The sequence below is a fragment of the Chrysemys picta genome, chromosome 1 (assembly GCF_011386835.1).
Source record: "Chrysemys picta bellii isolate R12L10 chromosome 1, ASM1138683v2, whole genome shotgun sequence".
Classification (NCBI taxonomy): domain Eukaryota; kingdom Metazoa; phylum Chordata; order Testudines; family Emydidae; genus Chrysemys; species Chrysemys picta.
In genome coordinates, this window is record NC_088791.1 from 43069934 (window position 1) to 43096534 (window position 26601).

At 40.6% G+C, this 26601-nt stretch overlaps 2 protein-coding genes across 25 annotated transcripts in view; both read right to left on the reverse strand.

The window, feature by feature from the left end:
• Positions 1-597: 597 nt before the first annotated feature.
• On the reverse strand, positions 598-7693 carry LMOD2 (leiomodin 2). The gene is made up of 3 exons (XM_005305682.4): positions 7421-7693; positions 1917-3275; positions 598-1031 (listed from the first exon to the last, which is right to left on the reverse strand). The coding sequence occupies exons 1-3, from the start codon at positions 7691-7693 to the stop codon at positions 1005-1007; spliced, it is 1659 nt and encodes a 552-aa protein (XP_005305739.2). The 3' UTR covers positions 598-1004.
• The window catches only part of ASB15 (ankyrin repeat and SOCS box containing 15), a 60685-nt gene continuing 41750 nt past the window's right edge, over positions 7667-26601 (reverse strand). For 8 of the 24 annotated variants that reach the window (XR_010590056.1, XR_006172965.2, XR_010590067.1 and 5 more), the window contains 5 exons: positions 26090-26529; positions 19049-19137; positions 17948-18047; positions 17702-17794; positions 8667-16416 (listed from right to left, as the gene is read on the reverse strand). Coding sequence is in view for 6 of the 24 variants with exons in the window: in XM_042844008.2 (XP_042699942.2) it covers positions 26357-26529 (173 nt within the window). In the remaining 18 variants the exon portion in view is untranslated. The other 16 variants (XM_042844008.2, XM_065555827.1, XM_065555800.1 and 13 more) reach the window with 11 other exon arrangements.

Here is a 26601-nt window from a genome sequence, read left to right on the forward strand (position 1 = left end):
TGCCACTTCGCCAATCGTAGCTCTGTTTGTTTTGTCACTCCTTTTCATTGTTATGTAAATGGCTAGGTCACTTCAAAGCCATTTTCATAATGGGAATAAGCCCCATTTCCTTAACCTTTTGGCATAATTTAGGTCCTATTACCTGTTATCTTTGCTGCCCTACATTGCACCTTTTCTGATATGCTTTCTTTGATATGTGGCATGGTGATCAGCACTGTGCACGTGGAGTCTACATGGAGTCTGTCTAACATTTGCTTTACAACATAAGATCACTTCCTTTATTATATATTAGATTCCCATTGATATTTTAAATAAGAATCTTGTTTGTCTCTTTTAATGGCTGCTATGCTCTTGACTCCGAGTTTCAATGCATTATTTAATCAATCTAGCTATGTCTGGATTTTCAAAGGTGCTGAGCACCTGCAAATCCTACTGAAGTCAATGGATGCTGTGTGTGCTAAGCAATTCTGAAAAAAAAAAGTCCTCTAGGCATTTATACCAACCTCTTCACCCCCATAACTGGATGTTTAACCAATGACACATCTGTACATGAACGCCTGCCCGATTTGTACTCATAGAAACCCGGGACTAAAATCATTTTGGTTGCTTAAAAACTTCAAACCACATTTATTGTAAATTCATGAAAAAAGAAAAATAACACAGATCACTAAACAATTACATCTCAATGTAAAGAACATGTCCAGTGATGTGCAATCACTCAGATATTGAAAAGAATATCTAAATAAACTGCTATTTCTCCAATAGAAATCTCATTAAATAAAAAAGATGTTTATTTCCATATTTACAGATTAAAAGGCTTATGCATTCTTAAAGCATTGGTTAATGTTTAATAGGTCTATCTCTTTAAAAAGAAAATAAAATGTTTCAATTCTAAGAGTGCCCTTTGGAAGCAGCTCACAATATAGTCTATTTACCATCGTTGAACAACTCAGTAACCTTCCCTTGACCACTGTAGAGCTTTGGTTCTTCTATATTCCATGCTTTCATCGAAGTGCTTCTGGAACTTCCACCTACAAGATAGTGGGGGAGGGGGGGTTTCTCATTACATTTACAATACTGGCTGGAAAAGAAGCAGCAGCGTGGTGTGTCCCGATATGTATATTGTGCTTAAATAATATGACAGTGATTTACATCCGTTTCTAAGGTGCCTGTCGCCATAGTACATGGATGCCATTAAACATATTTAGAAGTACATTCATTCACTCTGTGAAGAAGACTAGGGTACATTTACATTGGAGCTGGAGGTGTAATTTCTCTCTCAGGAAGACATACCCATGCTAACTTTCATTGAACTAGCACGCTAAAAATAGCAGTGTAGCTATGCCTGCATGGGTGGCAGGAGTGGCTAGCCAACACAAGTACAATCCCATCTGAAACCCTAGGTACGTACTCGGGACAGCTAGCCAATCCCACTGCCCATGCAGCCATTCCCATCCCTACTTCCATAGCTTAATGCTATTTTAAGAGGTGTCAGATCGAGGTGTCTTATTTCCTTGAGCAAGAAATCAAGCCCATTTCACAACTTAATTCTGAAGAGAAGGCTTTGCTGAAAAAGACTAGTTTTGCCTGAAGGTGGCAAAATTTCACCTCTGGCTCATTGCTTGCTATACTCACTTCTACAGCAACCCTCTAGTGAGAATCCCAAGCCCGAAGAAGTCTGAACGTGGGTTCTGTCAGCACCCTGGGTTCTGTCAAAACTGAGGTCAAATTAAAATGGAAAGCGTAGTCATGAAAGCAGGTTTAAATGTAAAACTATTCCCAAATATGTACTTATGCTGATATTTCTCAAAGTGTAATCTTGTATTAAATATCTATGCTTTAAAATTCATGATGCATGTTTTGGCTTATGCCATATTTGAGCCATAGTCAGTTATTTAAATGTGGTCCTTACTTACCTGCTTTAACTGTTTTATGCTGCTTCCCCGAATTGCTTCCATAAGGCTATCATGAAGAGACATTTGTGGGGTGGAGGGTCGGGTAGAGGGTCGCGATCCTTCTTCTGATTTTTTGTCTGAGACTGATCTTAAGGAATTTTTTATTTCTTTCAATATGCTATTCTCATGCTTTTTGGTTTTTTTGCCTTTTTTCTTTTTGTGTCCATTTTGTAAGGCATTCTTGGAGCTCTCCTGTTGTTTGATGACCTCAGCTATATTCCTTGTTGGTGCCTTTTTCTCTGGAACAATGAGGGGAGGAGGGGGAGGTGGTGGGGGAGGGGGAGGAGGAGGTGAAGGTGGAGCTGGAGGCTGGATTTTGACAGGCTGAGCTTTCTTAGGGAGTTTTGGAGAGGACCAAGGTGAGCTCTTAGGCGATGCATAAGGTGAGGACCCAGGAGTTCCTTTCTGCAAGGCTTTGGTCTTTGGATTGATTGCTCCATCACAACCAGACTCTTGCTGTTTTTGCTCCTGCATACGTTTTTGCCTTTGTTTATCCATGTTTCTTGTGAGGATACTTGTCATGCTCATTCTTGGTCCAGCAAGCTCAAAGTGGTACCCTAGCTTCACCAGCGTGGTATTGTCTTTCAACAGTTTAGCTATGTCCATTTCAACCTGACTGCCCATGATATGCCGTTGGTTGTGGAATCGTAGTTCTGTTAAAACCTTGTTATTCTGCAAAGCTCTCATGATGGCCAATATCCCTTTGCCTGTGATAAAATTTGAATCAATGTTCAGACTCGTTATATACTGATTCACCTTTAACATCCCAGCAATAGCAATCGCCGCACTATCATCAGCACGAGTATTGGCTAGATTGAACATCTTAACCACTGTGTTGTTCTTGAGGGCTTGAGCAAAATGTGTAAGCATCTGTATGGTGATGTTTTCAATGTTATTTAAGTTGACTTCACTGGTGTCAGGGTCATTGTTCCTAACTTTTTCCAAAGCATCCTCAATAACTGTTGGGTTTCCACAAGGGTGGATGGCACCCGTTTTAAAGCTCATGTCTTCTGTATCTTTGCCACCATCCCCATTGATGACATTTTCATTTTCCTTCTGGATGTTGCATTTCTTGCGTTTCAAGTGGTCAGAACTCCTGTCACTTTCACAAGTCACAGTCCTTTCACAAATTGCAGCATTTTCCTTTTGTTCAGAGTCATCTTCATCACTTTCTTCTTCTTCTTCTTCTTTTTCTTCTGCTTCCTCTTTTTCTTCTTCCTCCTCCTCTTCAGTGTATGCCTCCTCGGAAATTTCACTGTTAGTTCCTGTGAAATATTCTTCCTCAGTGTCTTCTGAATTGTCGTCTTCTTGCTTTGAATCCTGAACAGGAATGTAGGTGTCGGTATTAAACATGATATTAAGCTTTACTTTGATTTTCCCCAACAGCAATTATACTTAAACTATATGAAATTAAAGGTTTAAAATAAACTGACAGAAGCATGGAAATTTAAGAGAACTGAAAAAATCTCATCTGATTTAATATTCTTTTTTTTTTATATATTCACCATGGAATGTCAGATGGATTTGCCCTATCTGAATTTCCATGCTTATGTGGGTTTCACTCAGACAGACTTATAGTACACCTCTACCCCAATATAATGCCGTCCTTGGGAACCAAAAAATCTTACCGTGTTATAGGTGAAAACACATTATATCGAACGTGCTCTGATCCACCAGAGTGCGCAGCCCCACCCCCACCCCTCCTCTCCGGAGCCACTGCTTTACTGCGTTATATCTGAATTCCTGTTATATCGGGTTGCGTTATATCGGGGTAGAGGTGTACTATGTTTTTCAGAGTGGCCACAACCCATCAGCTACATTTTTTATGTGCAAAATGACATGCTCCTGTTTAATGACATGGAGTTTAGGTACCCAAATTATTGCATATCCCAAAACTCAGACTTTCATGCACAAATGCTATATATGCATTTAAATCAGTTATATGGCTGCCTAATTTCACGCACAAATACCATTTTCACATGAAAATTTGAGCAAAAAAAAAAGGGAATTACAATAGCTGTCCACCCAAGATTCTGGATGGACAATTTTGGGTGTGCACACTTAGAGGCTGTTTGAAAATATGCTCCATAATGTTACGCTAGCATCACTTTAATACTTCAACAAGTTCAAAGTTGTGATGGGACTGACATGCCAAATTCAGATATATATACAACTGTCCCAAAGTTCAGTGGTATTCCTGGAATTTGGGCTAGTTGCAGAGTGCACAGGGCCAGCTCCATGCCTATGCACCACTAAGGTCTCATTTCAACTCCATTTTGACAGCTTAAGAGGCAATGAAGTGCTGCAAAGGCCTTGTGCTGGTCCTTGGCATACAATTGACCTTAAATCCCTCGATCGCAAGAGCTCTACTCTAATAAATCCATATAAATAATCTAATAAATCCTATAAATCCATAATATTGAATTTTTAGTAAAATTCTGGGTGAAAAACAGAGGCTCTGCATGTGCTGGTTTATTAAATTGAATATGTTAATCCTTATAAAATATCCCATAAGGATTGGGTCCATGCAACGTACTTACAGAGATGCTGGTTTTGATTTTGACTGGAGGCAAAAAAGTTACTAAAATGGCAAGGCCCCAACCATCAGTGTTTAAATCCCCACATAACTGCTAATTCAATTTAAACAAAGTGTGGTTAATGATGTGTATATATATTCCTGCAGTGTTGACACCTTGCATGCTATCTCATAGTCTCGAGCAGATTTCTGGGGCAGGACACATACAAAATAGGGTTATCATTATCACCCTTACAGAAGCTTGACTATGGAGGTACAAAAGGCATCAGGGTAACAAACCATGGGCCCAATCTTACAGATTCACCGGGAGCAAAAAACATGTAGAATTTGCAGGATTGCGCTGATCCTAAAATGAACTCTGTGCAGGCAGGCCCCTGACCCCCGCAAAAATCCATTGACTTCAATGCCACTGCCTCAATAGAGCTCATTACAGGGTCAGGACCTATATCTATAATTTCAGTGCATATAAAGATAAGTTTAAAAGTTGAGAATATGGCTGCTGCACAGAACATCCCCTTTAATTCCTATGCATGTATCTATCTGGACATTTATAGCACACTCTTCAGCCTGGTCTCTGAGCACCTATTCATGACTTTGTAATGTACTAATTGTGACTGATTGGTAATATTCTACAGTGACTTTAGAAGATTAGTGTGAAAAAAAAACCCTGCCAGAATTGTGTTTGAAGGGAGGGGGGGAGATTCGATTCTCTTTCGTATTATATCCATCCTTCAATTTCATAACCACTGTAAGCATTAGCAGTAAGTTTAAAATTGCTACTTCTCTCTTTTTAAATTCTTCAGTGGCTTGCTCTCTGTCATCTTGATCAGAGTATATCCCAATGCACACTTGCTACACACACCTAGGGCGAAATCCTCACCTCACTGAAATCAATGAGAGTTTTGTTGTTGCCTTCAGTATGGGGAAGATTTCACCCGCAGATCCCGCTTTATAGACATCAGATGGCAGGGTGTTGACGTTTATGGATACATTTTGTAGCTCTCTCAGCTCCAGAGCAAAGAGTGTGGGTTTAACTGACACATTACATCAGGCTCATACCAAATGCTAACCCAACATTGCCATTTGGGATGAAAGTTGCTGCCAAGTCAGAAATCCTGCCTTATGGACAGGACACCACAACTAGGACTTCTCTGGTCATTTCTTATGTAAATTAAAGATTCAGTTGAAAAAAGGAAGTGGTAACTCTCCTGTCCTGTCCAGATGTCCATATCTCAGCAAAATAGGTTCTGAGGTCTAAGGCTATGTGAGCTAGTGCTTAGTGTATAATGGTGGTTGTATTTCCCTACACAGACATTACAACCAGTATAACAGACACTATATGTAATCAAATCCTGTGCCCAGTGATTCTTCCCTGATTGTAAGATAACAGTATATTCATTATGCAAAGATGGTCCAACTCATCCCTGGTGTAAACACTTTGTAGTCTGTAGATCCAGAGTGTTAGCATTTTTAACAGTAACTGACTTATGTGTCCAATTCTGCCACCCTTAGGGCATGTATCCTTGCAAAAAAAAGAGGCTTAACTCTGGTCAGCTAACTCTCACTAGCTAACTCAGGTTAAAATAGCAGTGAAGACACACAGTGACTTGGCTTTTAACTCAGGTTAGCAGCTTGAGTTCAAATCCATGCTACCCTATAGGCTTTAACTTGAGCTGCTCACCCAAATTAAAAGCCAAGTTGCTGTATCTTCAATTCTACTTTAACCCAAGTTAGTTAGCACGGATTAGTTAACCTGCATTAACCATCATTAACCTGCGTTAAGAACACACCTTTTTTTTTTTTTTTTGCAGTGTAGACATACCCTTAATCCTGAAATCAATGAGACTACTTGCCGAACAGCATACCACTCCCTGTGAGCAAGCGTGGCAGAGTCAGGTCCTTAATCACCCGAACTCAGTATGGAACTTTAGCTGCAAAATCATTGGCATTCACACAGCTAAAACTCCATGATGTGCTTTGAAAGTTATAGTGCATGTGTTAAAAAAAAAAAAGTTGCCTTTTATAGTGCTTAATCCTGAGAGCAGTTTCTGCAAAGTGCTGGGTGGCCTCAACACACACCGAAGTCAATGAAAATTGAGGGTGCTGAGTATCTCACAGAATCAAGCCCTTAATTATTATTACTGAGTTATACTGCTCTCGGCAACCAGCATCTATTGTTACTATTTATATAAAGCTCCCTGGGACAGATTGCATGATGAGTACTCTATTAATATGTTGACTGACTGAATACCAACTCCAGGCCTCTATGCTTATAAATTCCTCCAGCTGTGTTCTGATAAGACAGCACACAGTGTGCCATTGAAATCATCAGATATTGGGCCAGATTCTCAGCTGGTGTAAATCAGCATAGGTCCATTGACTGCAATGGAGCTATGCTGAGTTACATCACACAAAAATCTGACCAGTGGGTTCTGCTGCACTTTTTTGCCCAACCTCTCCTCTGCTAAAAATTCAGAATTCTCTTCCTGTTGATCATTCTTTCAGTCAATTGCTCCTCAAAAAACAATACTGATTATTTATTTAGGAAAAAGCAGTCTACTAGCTTCCCTCCCCACCCCAAAAAAGGTACCTTACCTAACAATTTATGTGGTTGGCTAGAAGCACATACTAATTTGTGCCTAATTTTGTAAAATCACTTTAACCATTGCTATATTATGACTTATTTTAACCACTAATGCCAATTCCTTTTACAGGATTTTTTTTCCCAAAAGAGCTTTTACAACACTGCAAGACCAAAAACAAAAATCCCCTTTGCCAATTTATAGCACTCTAGCAAAAGATTGTCACTAGGACTTTTCTTTAAAATGTTGTAGTGGATCAGAAGAAAATAACAATGGTAAGTGATGGTAAGTCATTGAAGAGTGAGCCTGAATATTTCCAGGGCACAGTGAATGCTCTGAAATCCTACCTTTTCACATGCCCCCAACCTTTCTTCTTCTAGGAGTTTTCTGGTCTCTTTTTCCCAATAGGCCATCAACGCTTCCCTGCTGAAAGTTCCTGTAGGAGTTTTCTCTGTTAGATTCTTTTGTCTTTGCCCCACTGGAAGGTTGCGGTCGGGCTCAATATCTTCTAGCTCCCTCTCCAGCTCCTTTAGCTCCTCGTCAGTCAGAGAAGCAAGGAGTTCATCTTCATCAATGGATTCATATTTACTAAGCTCTCTTCTGTAGCCAAAGGTAGACATGGTCCCGTTTGGTCAGGCCGATAGAAAGTTGAAATAATTAGGCATTCAAGAAAGCTGAATCAAGTAGGCTGTATCTCGTTTGGTCGGCAACTGTTTCCCTGACTAGCTGAGGCACCCTTTTAAGAGTCGTCATGGGAGTTACTACAATGCATGAAGGGATGAAAGCATGCTCTGTTTTAAGCATCAGACGTCAGCTAGACATTTGGACAGATAGATTGTCACATCACTAGTGTTTGCAGGTCCCTTAAACAGGGGGATTATTGACACACTGACCATTACCATATTTAGTGTAGCCTGAGAGCAGGAGAGTGTATTAGCCCATGTACTTAGCAGGGAAGAGGGGAATGGCAGGAAATAAAACAACATGCATAATTACACTGACTTTGTTCTCAAGCAACAATGGAAAGGGAACAATGAAAATGCACTTTAATTCTGAGTTGCTAGTGGGGGTGGGGAATAAAACAACTGCACAGCTGTTAAGGGAAGTTCCACTCATTTTCATGGTTATTTGGGGGACCTATAATGTTATCAGGCCAAAGCTTTGTGAAGACTTTGTAATCAGCAGTAATGTAATGTGAAGCCAAGCAGGTCAGCATTCCAGAGTTTATGGAAAGCACCACTCCGGGTGTCGTACATAGCTCCTAACTGACCATACAACTGGGCTATTTATTTTTATTTCAATTTTGAAAAATGATCAGAGGGAGAATTAGAATGACAAGTTTATTTGAAGTCAATATGATTTATTTAAAATTAAGGATTACAATGTGCCACTCATGTTAATTGGATTTCACAAGGCCTTAGTGTGGAACTGGGCCCTAAAGTCCACAATATAACACTATCACAGCTTTAACTTTGGCAGAACCAAGCAGGTATGAATCTATAATGGCTATTTTGCAACTGGCTGCATCTCCTTCTCTTCCAGGGGTAAGTGCTCCTTAACTCCTGTTATGCGTTCCTTTTCTTAATCCTAAGGAGATGGGACAATATCATAGCCATAAATTAATGCAAAAAACCATGTCAATGTGATATTACTTTTGCACACTTTGGCACCCAACAGTAAGAAAATACAGAGTGAAAGCTGAACATTCGACCTTCCCTCTGCCCCTTCATATGTAGGCACTGTAAAACGGGCTTTAAATACACAATCATATGGTATTGTTCAAATAATACATGATATATCACTTTTTTCTATTAAAAGTGAAAGATACTGAATGCTTAAACCAGAGCCGCCGTTCTCAGACATTTAGCCCAGCACTGTGTGGTCTTCTTCAAGCCTGTGCCCTTGTCCGTAATCAGGAGGAAGGTGGTTTTAGCAGAATAAGTCAGGAAGAAGTCAATAAAAAATACACAGTGTCTCCATATACACACTCATACCAAGTCCTTTTTATCTCATAGAGTTTTAAGAGTATATTCAGTGCAAGTGGAAGAGGAGGAGGTTTGGGACCACTGGTTTTGTTCAGTACCATCACTGTTTGTTTGGTTCTTTTTAGCATGATGTCTAAGACTAAATCTGTGATGTTCATCAGGATATTCTACATCTATTTGCGGATTGATTCTTCAGTGGCACTGGGCAGAGGAGATGTAGCCGCATGCTGTTCATATACAGATTTGGTTAACAAAACCTAATGTTCCTCTTATGATTTTAATTTTTTTATTTATTTCACTTGTTTTCATCTGAATTTTCATACAGTTTAGTATCCTACAGAGGTGGGATCAAAGCTGGGGAATACAAAATTAATCAATGCATAAGGTATTCATGTAAAAGTTTGAAGTACTTAGCAAAGCCAGGTGACTAAAGTAATGCACTTGGATTGCCATGTAATCAAATGACATATGTGTAGGGCCCTACCAAATTCATGGTCCATTTTGGTCAATTTCACGGTCAGAGGATTTTAATAATTGTTTTTCATGGCCGCAAATTTGGTAGGACCCTACATAAGTGTGTTCAGATTGCTTATGCTGGCTAAATTTTACCATAACCTGAAAACAATGTGCCACTCATGTTTGTTGTTTGTTATAGAGCTAGGTGCCATCATTGCAGCTTGAGCTACTGTGAAGAAAACAAAACTTGTGTCAAATGTGTCCAGATGATACTTTGGCACAATGGTAGTTGTGCACATTTTTCTTTTGTTAAGATGACAAACTGCAATTAGCATATATTACACCCAGCCCAAACCTTTGAAATATATGAAAAAATGAAAGAAATAATATGTATTGTTTATTCTTTTAACTTTTGTGTTCAGGAGTTATGGCTTTGATGGTAGAATGGATGAAATGCAATTTCTGCTCAATATATCTGTCAGAATTCTCAGTTTATTCCTTCAGTATATTAAGATGGTAACCTACTTGCTACCATTTGAGTTTGTGAAATAGCAGCACAACGCAATCTATATATAATGCCCAGAATTTTTAGAACAAACATTCTGGGTACAGCTGGGCTAAAAATTTCTGATGGACAAATTTTCTGTCGGAAAATATTGATCTGACTAAATTGAAACACCGGGGATGTGTTGGGAATGTATTGATTTTGTCAAAAATTTTCAACAGGAAATTATCAACTTTTTATATTATTGTTTCAATTATAATTATATTTATTATATTATTAAAATGATAAAGTCAAAACAAAATGTTTTGATAAGGTTCAAACAAAATATTTTTGGAGCATTTTATTTCACAGAAAATTGCAAAATCTTGGAATATCCTGTGGGATGGAAATTCCAGGTTTTGACCAGCTCTTATTTGGGGGTAGATTCTGTGTTTGGTCTCTTGAAAGGTGCAGAACAGAAGGCCCAGGCCAAGAGGCGCAGACCCCCAAAGTGTCTTTAAGAATCTCCTTTCACTTATGGCGGCCTCCCCATAGTTCTTTATGGGTTAAGTGCTACAGCGATTCCCCCTCATACCTGTAACACACTGTCCTGACTCTGGAATGGCCCCTGTACCGGGGGCTGTGAGGATGATTACCACATTGGTCTTATGCAGCTGCTGTAGTGGAGGAATTCTACTCTGGCCAGTTATAGACCCCATATACTGTGGGAGTGGCATAATGGGGCCACAGTGGTGACCAGAGTCTGGCTAACTATATAGTTTATTATTTTGTATTGTGATAGCTCCTTCAGAGTCTATTAATCAGCATTGGGGCCCCACTGTTCTAGGCAGTATACAAACACATAGTAAGAGACAGTCCCTGCCCTGAAGAGTTTGCAATCTAATTGACAAGACAGAAAGACACACCAAGATTCAAATAAAATAGGAACTGTCAACACTACAAAACCTGAATGGAAATATTTCTCACAACTCACTTCTCTCCTCCCTCCTCCCCCCCCAAATCTATGTAATGGACACACACACACACACACATTAATTTACATACAGTATATAAAAATGACTGGTAAGGATATAAAAATGCCTCTGAGTCCTGTACAATTGGACTAGTGACAACTAAGGCCTCTGACTACAAGTTGAGGGATAAGGGAAAAGCCCCAATAAACTTTTTAAAACTCGCTAGAACATTTGTGAAACAAATTTTCTACTACATACATGGTATATTACACACCAAAAACTACCTTATACAGAACATTATTAAGGTTGCAAAGTCAAGCACTCAGAAGCCTATGCAACCTTAATTTGCCCCCCTGGTGGGTATACATTATGATACAGGCTGTAATTACATAATCACATGCTATATTTCCCACAGGACCCCGCCTTGTTCATTGCACTGGACGAACAGTGCTCTACACTGCAGCTGGGAGTGAGCCTCCCAGATGGGTAGACAGACCCATACAAAGCACAGCTCCCATTGATTTCAACTGCAGCTCTGAGTGCTCAAGCACTTCTGCAAATCAGCCACCTGAATCTGAAGTCAGGCACCAGAAAATGAGGAGCACACAATTAATGTGAAAAGTTTGGTTGAAGTGACCCAACTAGCGTCCCATAGGAACTCTGTGGAAGAGGCAGGGATGGAATCCAGTTCTCCAGGGCAGCATTCAACTGACTGAATTTTGAGAACATCATCTCTCTTCTTACAATCCCCTGCCTCATTCAAATAAAAACATAAGAACGGCCATACTGGGTCAGACCAATGGTCCATCTGGCTCAATATCCTGTCTCTGACGGTGGCTAGTGCCAGATGCTTCTGGCAGTCAGAGGTTTAAGGACAGTGAGCGCATGGGGTTGCATCCCTGACCATCTTGGCTAATAACCATTGATGGTTATTGATGGTTAACGATTAATAACCTATCCTCCATGAACTTATGTAATTCTCTTTTGAACCCATTTTTGGCCTTCATGGCATCCCATGGCAATGAGTTCCACGGGTTGACTATACATTGAGTGAAGAAGTACTTCCTTTGTTTTAAACTTGCTGCCTATTAATTTCATCAGGTGTCCCCTGGTTTGTGTGTTATCTGAAGGGGGTAAATAAGATCTCTCTATTCACTTTATCCACACCATTCATGATTTTATAGGCCTCTATCAGCTCCCCACTTAGTCATCTCTTTTCTAAGTTGATCAGTCCCAGTCTTTTTAATCTCTCCTCATATAGAAACTGTGCCATACTCCTACTCGTTTTCTTTGCCCTTCTCTGCACCTTTTCCAATTCTAATATACCTTTTTTTTGAGATGGGGCGACTAGAGCTACACTCAGTATTCAAGGCATGGGCATGCCATGGATTATATCATGTCATTATATTTTCTGTTTTATTTTATATCCCTTTCCTAATAGTGCCTAACATTCTGTCTGCTGCTGTACATGGAGCAGATGTTTTCAGAGAACAATCCACGATGACTCTCTTTTGAGTGGTAACAGCTAATTTATACTCCATTAGTTTATATGTTTAGTTCTGACTACTTTTTCCAATGTGTATGACTTTGCACTTATCAACATTGAATTTCATCTGCCATTTTGTCACCCAGTTTAGTGAGATTCCTTTGTGACTCTTTGCACCTTCACATCCTCATTAACAAGCCTGCTACATCCCCAAAGCAAGTCTATCCTGTACACCGGGGCTTGGCAACCTTTCAGAAGTGGTGTGCCGAGTCTTCATTTATTCACTCTAATTTAAGGTTTTGCATGCCAGTAATACATTTTAATGTTTTGAGAAGGTCTCTTTCTATAAGTCTATAATATATATAACTAAACTATTGTTGTATGTAAAGTAAACAAGGTTTAAAAATGTTTAAGAAGTTTCATTTAAAATTAAATTAAAATGCAGATCTTATCAGTTTAGTGCAGTGGTTCGTAACCAGGGGTGCACGCACCCCCTGGGGGTGCGAGATGCCTTTTCTGGGGAGTGCGAGACACACGAGATTTTTTTAGAAAGTAAATCATCGATAACACAAATTAGGCACAGGCACATAAGTACAACTACTTTGTTTAATCAAACCTGTGTATTTATTAACATTATACATGTTTTAACGATTACTGTAATATACAAAGTTTTTAAGTTTTCAAGTTTTTAAGCTAATTGTAATGTAATTTTTGATAAGGGCTGCAGAGCGCTGGGCTGGCTGCCAGTACCCCAGGCTAGCAGGAGGGCTGAGCAGGGCCGGCGGCCTGGACCCCGGCTGGCAGGGGGCCGGGCGGCTGGAACCCCAGACCAGCAGCGAGGTGAGTGGGGCCGGCGGCTGGTATCCCAGGCTGGCAGCAGGCTGAGTGGGGCCGATGGCCGGGTCCCCGGCTGACAAGGGGCCGGCGGCCGGAACCCCTGACCGGCAGCGGGCTGAGCTGCCAGCCAGGGGTTCCATTCACTCAGGCCGGCAGCGGGCTGAGCGGGGCTGGCGGCCGAGACCCCGGCTGGCAAGGGGCCGGCGGCCAGAACTCCAGACTGTCAGCCAGAACTACAGCCCTCCATACCTCCCACAGGTCTTGCTCTTGTGTCCTCTCAATTTGGATTAGAAGCTTCTTGCTCCTCCAAACTGCTAGGCCCAGAACGGGGAGTATTGAGAGTACAGGAGAGATAGGGGCCCTGATCTCATTTCAGATACCCAAATCCAGTCCCGACACCATCTACAGCAACCCAGAGCTGCAGGGAAAGTCCTGCTCACCCTCAGACTGAAGCATGTTTGGTGTGGATAGAATCTTCAGGGAATTTAGCTTCTAAAATCTGAAAAGTCTCCACTAAACATACGCAAACTGCAATTGTTCAAAGGCTTATAACTTGGCAAGGTTTGGGCATAGTTCTAAGGGGATGGCAAAAGTCACATTCCTGACTCAAAGCCCTCTGCCAAGATTATGTTTAGGACATAGGTGGTGGTGCCTAATGGTCAGAGCCATGAAGGTGGCCAGGCCTGGAGGTTAGCGCCAAGCCAAGCTGGAATCAAGAATCAGGGCCCCGGGGTACAGCTGAGAGAAGAGTTGGGCAGGGGCAGGCACAGGCATGGAACATGTTGAGCGGCCAGCAAGTTCTGGGTACTGCTGGGTCAAGTAGGAGCTTAGCTCTGCACCGCCGCCGATCAGACGGTGCAGTCAATCAGGCAGCCCTTGCCAGACTCAGCTATGCGTATTATGTTGCTAGGAGACTGACCCTGCTGCAACTGGCTCCCTGATACTGCTCCCACTCCTGCCAAATTTCAAGTCCTTGCTCTGAATCATGAGAAGCGGGAGGGTCAAAGAAAAAAAATGGCCGAATTTTTTAATACAGGTACAATAATGTATTTTTCCCTAGGCTCATTCTTGGAAATGTCTGTTTTGGCAGAAATGTTCCCCCAGAACAAGCCAGCCTGAGGCAGACACCCAGCATGGCAAATTTTAGCCCAATCAATTAAAGTTTGGCAAAGTTATAAGCAACTGAAAACAGGCTCTTCGAATGGGAAGTGTCAGGCAACCTTAATAGTATGTGGTGTCGCCAGCCCTTCCAATAATAAAGAACCAGAAATGGTGGTGTTTGATTTTAAAGGTTTTATTGATAGTTATTTAGGATGAGGCATATCACTCAATCTGGCTTCAGTAATATACCCATCTAAAACTCATACCGATAAAACCTTGCAAAGTTGCAAAAGCCATGCACAGAGGGAATGCACATCTTTCCTTGGTTTACAAGCAGTAGAATAGTCAAGGCTAAACTGAGGTTGCCCACTTCTCACTGGGCAAATACAAGCATTTAGTTTAGATTAATTTACCCACTTCTTTTTTTAACCACTGCTTACAAGCCACTAGAATCCCTTGTACAGCCACTGACTAACTTGCACGTTTGTTTCATGCAGGATGAAGGATGCAGAGTAAAGTTAGGAATTACAACCATTTTTATAAGTTCAGGATTAGTTCCCACATTTGAAGATACTTTGCATACAAGTTTCTTTTCATGTGTGTGTTTTTCTATAGTGTCTTTCCACACCATCTTTAGCCAATGGTAGTAGTAGATATATGGGGCTTAAGCCCCTCATTGGCAGCTAATATTTAGGGCAGACTTTAATCTTTTTTCTCTCTTATGAACTGTTTCCCAAGTTTTTGGAAGAGGGGGGTCCTTCCAGACACTCTCCCCCTCCATTTCATTTCCACCAATTAAACTGTTTCAAGTAACAGTTTGAAATTTTGTCAGGTTTCTAACAAGTTGCCAAAGTTTAATCATTTTGACCCAATAGTTTGAAAGCTCATGTGCAATGCCCAAAGGGTGAAATTCATGTCTGTGCAGGGGCATATACACCACAAGGTCCCACTTCGGTCAGTGGAAAAATAGTGCACAAATAATCAAACTATTGACCAACCTGTTCTCAAAGTATGTGCAATGGCCTGTTGTCGAGATGCCATTTAGTTCCATCACAGAGCACAAGGGAAGCCTGCCAGACATATTTTAGATTGTAAAGGAAACAATTGAATTGGAATCCCATGCTTCAGGAGCACTGTTCAATTACAGTGCATGTTTAAAACAATATACATTTATGCAAATAAAAAGGACATCTGGCTCTCCCCTTTATCTCTCTCCCTCTGGGTTGTTTTTCCTCTTTCTCTACCCTTTGTTTCTCTTCTTTCCCTCTGTTTCTTCATCTAGGCCCTTACTCTCTCCTCCATTTGCCATCCTCCATTCTGTTCTCCCCCTATAATTTCCTTTCTCTCTCTTCCCCTCTCCCTACTGCATGCCCCGTGTGCATTCCTCCTCCCACACTGGATGGCCCCTGCACTCTCCCCCCTTCCCCACTGCATGTCCTCTGCGCTCTTTTCTCCATCTTTACAAAGATGCTTCTAGGTGCTACTCCTACAGTTCCAGTGTGAATGCATAGTCCAATCTGACTGATCCACTGATAGTAAGTATTCTAGGTGTGTGTAGGTAGCAGTATATTTGCTTTCGCTGTGAGTAGTCACATACCATTGCATTCAGAAGTGCCTAAATCTTCTCAAAGTAGTTCAGCCTAAATCTGCACTTCAGAGGCCTTTCTTTAAAGAGAAAAGATCAAAAAGAAGAGAGAAAAAGTCAGTCCTGTGTGATATCTAAACATGGCTGTAAGACAGAGTGATGGGACAAGCTGTCTCTGCTTTACCCTAGAGACAAACACAACTCTTGAAAACTGTGCACACTGAACTGCCCTTGGAAGCTATGTGTCATCACCTACATTTAACAGTGGTATCAGCAAAGCAAGCTCGATAAAGCATGTGTTGAAGGCATGTGAAGGAATAACTTTTCAGCTGCTTTTCTCTATGCCAGATGATTCCATTGTTGAGATCATCTGTCCTGGTGATTTTGTAAACAAGGAGTCACATGGGAGAGAAGGCTCCTTCCCTTCCATCCATGCTGAGGAAAGACAAAGAGATGAGAGTTTAGAGATCAGCCTGAGCCAAAATCTTCCTTCCCTTGAAAACTAGAATTAGAATCTGGATTTCACAACTGATCTCCATCTCTATGATAGTCCGAACCAAAACCTCTGACCTGAATACCCCGGACTTGAAAGGGCACATTCCAGAGCTAAAACCATTAGTGAAGTTTAGTACTGATAAATATGAAATGCAGAATACCCACAAACTCTAACCCTAGCCATCACCCTAATCTTAACCATTAACTCTAACCACCTCTGTTACCCTGACAATAATCTTAATAGCAAATGCTGTTTGAGCCCTAAGCCCTGCTTTTGCCTTTACTCTAAAGATGACCATATTACCTTAAGGTTACCTATAACTGCAAATCTAATTGTAGCCAAAACTCTAAACAAAGCTCAAGCCTAGCCCAAAGGTAAGCCCTAACACCAATCAAATTCTGGTGTTTATTCCTTAAATGAAATAGGATGCGATGGAGTGCCTACCCTACACTTACATGAAAAGGGTTAACTGGAAATAGAGAGCTCTATTAAAGTACCTGGCTGCACCTGGAGGGTGGGCCAGCAACTACTGATGAATACCAGGGAGGGGAGGAGCTGGGAGCTAGAATAAAGAGAGGAAGTGTGTAGTTGTAGCGGGGGGAGGCCAGCCAGCTGGATGGTTGGGATTGATTGGGCTGCCTCTCTTGGCAAGATGAAGAACTCATGAGTGGTAGAAAGATGACTCAGTTCTTTGGGGGAGCTAGCAAAAAGAGTGTGAGAATCTGTCTTGGCTGGGAGGAGCACTCATAGAATCATAGAATATCAGGGTTGGAAGGGACCTCAAGAGGTCATCTAGTCACTGGGAGGAAAAGTTTGTTTGGAAAAGGCAGAGGGGAACATGGGCTGTTTGGAGTGATCCAAGAGCCAGCCCACCTTGATTCGGAGAAGCAAAGCTCATTGCCTGGTGCCCTCTCGTTTCAACTTCCAGTGACCCAGATACTGATGGTCTGTTTTATTACACAGCAAACCTTGAGTCACAGCAGACTTTCAATATTGTCTGTTGATGAAACAGGCACTGTGCTAATAAAATAAACCACCCCTTGTACTTCTTCTTCGCCTCACTGAGTAAATATAAAATAGAGAATCCAATATAGGCAAACAAAAGTTAAGTGTACAAAGGTTTCTTCTCCACTCTCCTTTTCTCCCCATACAGTTAACACCTCCTTATCACTCTGTGTTAGTAAAATAAGAATCATGTCCGATAATGAGAGATGAGCCTGTTACCTTTGATAGCACAAACTATTTCCATCTGGCTTCTGCTCAAAGCAAATACTTCTCCACATCTCTGCTGACCATACACTTCCTCAATATCAGTTACTACAGTGCAAAAGAAAGATAAAATAGCGTATATGATTATGATGATGATCTTATTTTCATATAGCTCCTTTTATCCCTCAGGAGGGTTCTCAACATGCCTTACAGGCATTACCAGCAGCTTTATAAACTATATATAGAAACCACTTCACTCACTGCTGAAGTACAGACACGCTCAGGGTGAAACACAGCAGCTGTTTTGAAGCGGCACAGCTATAGTTTAGGACAGGAAGAGGAGAATACAGTCTGTGTCCCACTGAAAATGCAAGAGGCAATACTTTAGGTAAACAGAACATAATTATTAAAAGCGTAATGCAAAGAGAACACTATAATTAACTTCTTCTTTCCTAATAAGTGCCATGGGACTAAGGCAAGCGTAACATACTTCTCTGGACGTTTGGCAAAATCTGATCATCTGCATGTTCAACTGAGAGCTGGTATTTATTAAATTATTATGTAATTACAAAAAAAAAATGTCTGGGCTCAATCCGGTACTGAGTTCCTCAGAGGTGGGAAAGCTACAAAAAAGTCAGCTACTGTTCCCTGACCCTGGGGACAGCTGGAGGCCTAACAGCCCATAGTTTGCATTTCAAACCAAAAGGGTGCTCTATTTTCTATACCAATAGCAGCACTACATCTGCATTATTTATTTGATACACCTCTTGTTTCCTTTGCTCATCTAGTTCCCAAGTGATTAAAAAGCTGTGCATTTTTGCTTTTAAAAATGAATAGCAAACAAATCTAAAAACGCTTGTAAATGAAGATTGTAATACATGGGGATCTAGCTACGAACAGATGTACAATGTAAGGGCAAAATTCTCCTCTCTGTTGCATTGTCCTTGTCCCATAAGTAGCGCTCATATTGACATTAATGGGAGTTCTGGCCACCATGGAATATCTTACGGACATTCTCAGTGCAGTGCAGACAAGAGAGAATAATTTTGCCCTGAGGCTGTAGCATATTCAGGGGTTTAAGGTGAAAATATCAATTATGTATCAACTATGAAAGCAAAATGAATGGTTTGTACATGTCACTAAAGCTTCACTTTATAAAACCAGCCTTAGGAATAGTAACAGTTTGTGTATGTTTTATTATAACATATTACGATAACCATAAGCCACAGATGCCTGCAGCACTATTCTTTCCCTGATTTATGTGCACAGCTTCCATTAATGCTAGTGAGTTTTCTGTGACTATTTCAAAGGGAGAATGCCCCCAAACCCCAGACAAACACTTTAAAATATTTATTCACTTACTCAATGTACTTCTGTGACAAACGCAGGAATTTTGGCAACATTTTTATGAAGTCAATACATGCCTTGTTTTCCCTCTCCTCTTGGTATTGCTGTGCATGGAGTGGACAAAGCAGGAAACATGAGGTCTTTTGTCATGTAATTGTCTTGGAAAGGTTGTTAAGGACTGGCTGGGAACTAACCCATATCAGTGGAAGACACTAAAGACACAGTGGAAACCCTAAGGACTGAACATTTGACACCTATCAATGGGAGGCTCCCAGCTTGGCTGGGTGGAACACACATGAACTCAGGAAGAAGGCAATGGGGGAAGGTGGCAGGAGGTAATAAGAACTGGGTTCAGAGAGAGAGAGAGAAGCAGGGTACAGATCTCTCTCCTGGAACTAAGACTTAAAGGTTTTGTCTACACTGCTAATTGAACAACAAAACTTTTGTCATTCATAGGTGCTTAAAAAAAGCTCCCCCTTCCCTCCAAAAGACAAACGTTTTGTAACAGTAAGTGGCAATGTAAATGGCTCGTTGATGGCAGGAGCGCTCTTCTGTTGACAATACGAACCCCACACATAGGGGGTGGAAGTATTTTATCTGCAAAAGTGCTGACAAACAGCGTTTACTCTGCCTGACTTTTAGCAACACGGCCGTGTTGACACCGCCATGTCGCTAAAAGCTGTGTAGTGTAGACATAGCCACTGGTCTGTTGTCCGACCTCGGGCCAGCCACTTACTTCCTGTATTTCTCCCCGACTTTGGTTGTCTTGTCTATTTAGATTGTAAGCTCTTTGGACCAGGAACTCAGTCACTATGTGTTTGTGCAGTGGCTAGCACAATGGGGTCACAATGTAAGTTGGGACCTGGGGCTGCTGAACTACAAAGAACAAATAATTACAAGGCAGGGGAATTGGTGTTTTAAAGGTCTAGCATTATAACTACCCCAGGACTGTCAACTCTCATAATTTATCATGAATTTCATATCTGGTGTCTTTCTTAAATCTTCAGCTCCTGGGGAAAAGGTGATGACACAGATCAGGTTTTTTTTAAAGAAGTTTCTACTAGGGCTGTCAAGCGATTAAAAAAATTAATCGCAGGATTAATCGCGCTGTTAAACAACAATAGAATACCAGTTATTTTAAATATTTTTGGATGTTTACTACATTTTCAAATATATTAATTTCAATTACAACACAGAATACAAAGTGTACTGTGTTCACTTTATATTTATTTTTATTGCAAATATTTGCACTGTAAAAAAACAAAAAGTTGTATTTTTCAATTCACCTCATAGAAGTAGTGTAGTGAAATCTCTTTATCATGAAAGTTGAATTTACAATTGTAGAGTTATGTACAAAAACAACTGCATTCAAAAATAAAACAATGTAAAACTTTAGAAGTCCACTCAGTCCTACTTCTTGTTCAGCCAATCACTCAGACAAACAAGGTTGCTTATAATTTGCAGGAAATAATGCTGCCTGCTTCTTGTTTACAATACCACCTGAAAATCAGAACAGGCATTTGCATGGCACTGTTGTAGCTGGCGTTGCAAGATATTTACGTGCCAGATGCACTAAAGATTCATATGTCCCTTCATGCTTCAACCACCATTCCAGAGGACATGCTTCCATGCTGATGATGGGTTCTGCTTGATAACGATCCAAAGCCGTGCAGACTGACACATGTTCATTTTCATCATCTGAGTCAGATGTCACCAGCAGAAGGTTGATTTTCTTTTTTGGTGGTTCGAATTCTGTAGTTTCCGCATTAGAGTGTTGCTCTTTTAAGACTTCTAAAAGCATGCTCCATACCTCCTCCCTCTCAGATTTTGGATGACATTTCAGATTCTTAAACCTTGGGTTGAGTGATGTAGCTATTTTTAGAAATCTCACATTGGTACCCTCTTTGTCAAATCTGCTGTGAAAGTGTTCTTAAAACGAACATGTGCTGGGTCATCATCCAAGACTGCTATAACATGAAATATATGCAGAATGCAGGTAAAACTGAGCAGGAGACATACATTTCTCCCCCCAAGGAGTACAGTCACAAATTTAATTGACCTGGAAACACTAGCAACAGAGGGTCCTGTGGCACCTTTAAGACTGTTAGTCTTAAAGGTGCCACAGGACCCTCTGTTGCTTTTTACAGATTCAGACTAACACGGCTACCCCTCTGATACTGGAAACACTAGGGTTCCCTATCTGAGATAAAAAGAACAAGAGTACTTGTGGCACCTTAGAGACTAACAAATTTATTATATGCATCCGAAGAAGTGGGCTGTAGTCCACGAAAGCTTATGCTCTAATAAATTTGTTAGTCTCTAAGGTGCCACAAGTACTCTTGTTCTTTTTGTGGATACAGACTAACACGGCTGCTACTCTGAAACCTATCTGAGATAGTCCACCAGCTGGCTGCCCTAAAGCTGTGGTCCCTGGAAGCCCTAGAAATCCAGGGTGCCAAGCCTGGGAACTTGGGAGCTGGTGCTCCCAGTGTTTCCAGTTTCTCAGCTCCTTGTCAGCCAGGAGGGTTGGGGTGTGTGACATTCCCTAGGGTACAAGCTGGACTATAGAATAGAGGCGTCCCCTTAACTCTATAGCCTGGGGTGCCTTTAATACTGCTTTGCTGCCAGAACAGCCACATCTGGCCTGCTCACATACAGCCATTAGCATGTAAAATCACTCCCAGCCACATGACCTTGAATGCTCTTTCAGCCATTCAAGAATTATACACAGGGAAACACCTGCATAGTCTTCAGTCCCAGCCTTGTTCCCTAGACAGAAGGAGGAGAGGTGATGTGGAAGTCCCTGTCTCTTATTTTATACCCTCCTCCTTTCTTTGAGAATTACCCCCGCCAGAGTGTAGACAAACAGTCCGCTGTGTACATGCGGTTTGAAACATTCCTGCAGTGCAATGTAAATTTCTTGTTTACACTCCCCCGTGCTGGTGAATGGACAATTAAGTAGAGATTAGCTTTTTAGCACCTGGCTGGCATGCTAGTGTACCTTTGTCTCTGAGAAAATGGTTTGTGTGCATTACACAGAACTACAACATATTTCAGTAACAATCATATAGCAAAATCTCATAATCTTACATGCAGTGATGTTACACAAATTTCAATTGGATAATGATATTCAGCAAATTATGAGTTTTCTAATGATACCTCACAAGGCATACTTTGTACAAAATATATCATAACCTTATAAAAGTGGTGAACATGGGTATAGGATGTTATGGGGGGAATTAGGAGCCTGAAAGCCCTGGTTGAGCAAGGAGATTGGGACCTGGCACTTCCAGGCTCTCTCTCAGCTCTGCAGGGGAGCCTAGAAGTTTAGGAGCTTGGGCTCCAACAATTCATAGATTATAAAACCAGAAGGAGCTACTATGATCATCTAGTCAGCCAGGTGCTTAAAAGCTATTCTCTACTTAACTGTCCATCATCTAGTCTGACCTCCTACAGAACACAGGCCATAGAACTTCCCTGATTTGACTGCTGTTTGAACAACAGTATCTGTTTTAGAAAAAAAGTTCAACCTTATTTAAAAATTGTCAATGTTGAAGAATACACCATAATTCTTGGGACGATGTTCCAAATGGTTTTGTTATACTTGGACCCAGCAGAGAAGGATATAGACAGAGGGAACTAATGGAAACACAGCTGTCTGCTGTGGAAAGATTATTGTTCTTCTGGCAGTAAAACTGAAACCAACATGACAGTGAGGCTTTGTACTGAGGAAGGGTGAGTGCTGAAACATTTAAAAGGATAGGACATCACATTCCTCCACCCTACTTTAAAAAAGCTTTCCAAATACATATACATTATCATTTACATGGCTAACAAAAACTATATAACCTAACTAAAGTTGTGGGTGGTCTACTGCAGACTCGTAAATTGCAAAGGATTATTCTGCCCTGGAATAGCAACTCACTAACTGAACAACATATAAATTCAGGCACACAACTGGTTTTCTCACTCTCTTGGGATAACATGGTGATGGTGGTGTGGCAGTTCCCTGAAGAACACAAACAGTTGGGGTAAGAAATCAATTGGATCGAATACCAACGTTTCTTTCACCAAGTCATCAATATTAGGAGGTTTTAAGAGAAGGAGGTTTGATCTGAGGAACAGAAAGTCCTACTGGACCATCCCTGGACTCTGGTACTTGTCAAGATTACAACTGGTCCATATGTTATTTCCATAAAATACTATCAGATAGTTTTACCACAAACAAAAGAGGTCCTGTGCATTTTACAAGTTCTCCAAGTACCATTTCACTCCACGGTCATAGTTGCGAGTCTACATTAAATATCCTACTTGAAAAGCACAATGATGAGTCTCACGTCATCAATTAGTTTGCATAGCTTGGGATTTGGTTATATGTGAGACAACATCAGGACGGAGCAGGTCCCAACAGGTATGCAAAGACTGCTTCAAGAAAAGAGTTGCAGGTGACTACTGGGTAGTAACATGTGTTGTGTTCCTGCAGAAAAGCAAAACAAATTTCTGTTTCTGTCCAGTTTCTGTTGATGACTCAAAATAGACTAGTAACTAGTTGGCTCTTAAGGCATGCTTAAGTGTTTGTACAAAGCTAAATGTTCTGCTAGTCCATTTTTAGCTGAGTGGTATGGAACAGAATGTTTGTGCTGAATTTCATTTGAAGCTAGGAACCTTGAAATTTTTCAGAACAGAATTGAGGTCCATTGTTACTCACCAACTGTAACAGTAAACCAAATTAGCTAAACAAGGTACGAATATGTCTAATGGTCTTGGTAACTGTAGTAGAAGTCATCCTGAAAATTTCTGGCCATTTCAAATAGGTGTTGACTACAACCCCGAACCATATAACCTTTCAAAGGTCTGGCAAAGTCCATGTGAATACATGTCCAAGGAATCTGAGGCCACGACCAAGGGCGTAGATAAGATGGTCCAGGATTATGTTGAATTTGTTGACACATAATACAGCACTTTGCCTTTCTCTCAATATCTTTGTCAATCCCCGGCCATAGACATGACTCCGGGCTATGGCCTTTATCCACACAATGCCAAAATGTTCTTTTGAAGAGCTTCCAAAACCTGAGATTGGAGTGATCTTGGAATGATCACTTGCACTCTTCATTATATGCAACCGTGATTCACAGACAATTCACACTGATGTGACAAGAATTGTGCACACTGGGAATTTTTTTGATCCAACACTACCTTGTAGTACCACTTCCTTCACAAGAGAAGGCATATCATCCTTAGTGGTTTCTTTGTTGATATCTGTGCTAATGATGGGTAACCTATCCATCAAATTGAGATAAAACACTTCGTCTGAAGTTTCTTTGAGTTGATGGCAATGCAGGCATGGCAGTCATCACAGCCCATCAGCATTGCCATGCTGAGTTCCTTTACTGAATTGAAGAGTATAGGAAAGAGCTGAAAGTTGCAATGCCCATTGTTGCATATGAGCAGCAGCTAATGACAGAATTCTATGTTTCCATCCAAAAATTGAAAATAACGGCCATTGATCCATCAGCAAGGTAAAATGTCTATCATACAGATAGGTATGGAACTTCTGAATTCTGAAGTTAATGCTGAGAAATTCTCGCTCTATTTACACATATTTCTTAGGTGTAATGAGTTGTTTGTGAAGTGAAGGCAATTGGTTTCTCCATGCCATCAGGAAGAAAGTGAGAAAGAATTGCACCCACTTCATACTGTGAAGCATCACAAGCCAGTAGCAGTGGCTACAAAACATCAAAGTCCATAAGAACTTTCGCTCACATCAACAATTTCTTAGCTAATTTAAGTGCTCACACTCTTCAGTCCATTTCCATTTTTTCTTTGCTTGTAACAGGTCATGTAAGGCCAATACTGTTGCCAGATTAGTCAGACATTTACCATAAGAGTTAAGTAGTCCTAAGAATGAGTGTAACCATGACACATTCTCTGGCAGGGGCACTTGAAGAACTGCCTTCTCTTTTTCTGGCAATTTCCTTAAGCCTTTGACATCAATTATATGTCCAAGGTATCCAAGTGAAGGTGTGAAAAACTCACAGTTGTCTCGAGGTATTCTCAATCCATGGTCTTCCAAACCTTACAAGACAGCATCCAAATTCTGACAATGATCCTCTTGATCCTTTCCTGTAACAAGGATGTCATCCAAATAGCACTTTGAACTCCATTCAGTCCCTTCACAATCTCATCCATGGCTTTCTGGAACAGGGCAGGTGCTGACAGGATACCAAAAGGCAAACTGTTATAACAAAATAAGCCTTTTTGCATGTTGATTGAGATATATTTATGAGATGCCAGATCAATCTCCATTTGTAGATATGCATTGAGCAAATCCAATTTATTGAAACACTGTCCACCACTAAGATTAGCAAACAAATCTTCAATACAAGGTAGTGGTCAACCTGGTCTACACATAAAACTGGATTCAATGTCACTTTGAAATCGCCACAAATTCAGACTGAGCCATCCTTCTTGATCATTGGTATGATGGGTGTAGCCCACTCACTGTGTGAAACTGGTGACAAGACTCCAATGTTCACTAAACAGTCCAAATCGATTTCTACCAGAGGCTTTTGAGCAAAAGGCACAACTCTGGGCTTGCAATATTTTGGGTAGCTGTCAGACTTAACAGTGAACTTCACTGACATGCACAATTGTTGCCAAAGAATACCAAAGCCATAGAAGGCTAAGCCATAATATCTTTCCCCTGAAGCTTTACAGTATGATTTAAAGGATGATTGCTGTGTTTGACTTCTTTACATCTAAATAAAAAGAGAACTGTTTTATTATTTTGGAGCACTTAACAGTAGGACCCCAATTTAAAATGTACAAAATATCACATTTCAAGCCAAATACATGAAAGATGGCTGGAGTCAAAAGTTATCATACAAATGAAACAGAACATTTTTATTTTCATCATACTTCTAATTTCCACCTATACACTTTTTAAAATAAATCAGCATTTTAAACATGATCTCTTTTATCATCTTCAACAGAGAACCTACTAAGAAAACTCTGCTTATAGCTTTTTTTCCAGGTTGAAGTGTACATATTACTCACCTCAAATCCAATCCTGGAGGTTTTGGGTTGCACAATGACTATCATCTCCTTCTTCATGCTCTTAGAATATCAAGACACAATGTTAAGTAAAAACAGACAAAACAAATTGAGTTTTACAGACCACATTTTTTTTAAAAGGTTCCCATAAAAGGCCTATTTACAGCAAATATCAAATGTTTTGAGTACATATAACAATACTAAATAATTCTCAATCTAGCAAAAAAATCTAAAGAATTAATTTACAAGTTTTAAACGGCTGTTTTAAATCTAGGCTAAATTTAGCCCCTTTCCATAAAGATCATATTCTTTATATAGGATATAATCCTTTAGAACTGGTGGAAGAGGAAGCTTTGCCATTGATGCTTGTCTCCGCAGTCTCCTTAGTCCCATCAGTTGACGTATTTTCAGGCGGCACAAATGTTTTAATGGGCGAGGATTCTCTGAAAAATAGTGAGGGAAACACATCAGGGGAAAAAACAGGCCATTAATTTGGCAAGTGTGTCTCAGACTTA

Excerpts from the sequence above, each read along its gene's own strand:
- LMOD2 (XM_005305682.4), bottom strand. The coding sequence starts at position 7,693 with ATGTCTACCTTTGGCTACAGAAGAGAGCTTAGTAAATATGAATCCATT. Across the intron at positions 3,276-7,420 it reads GGTTGGGGGCATGTGAAAAG|GATTCAAAGCAAGAAGACGA; the intron begins GTAGGATTTCAG and ends ATTCCTGTTCAG. Across the intron at positions 1,032-1,916 it reads GCATAAAACAGTTAAAGCAG|GTGGAAGTTCCAGAAGCACT; the intron begins GTAAGTAAGGAC and ends ACTATCTTGTAG.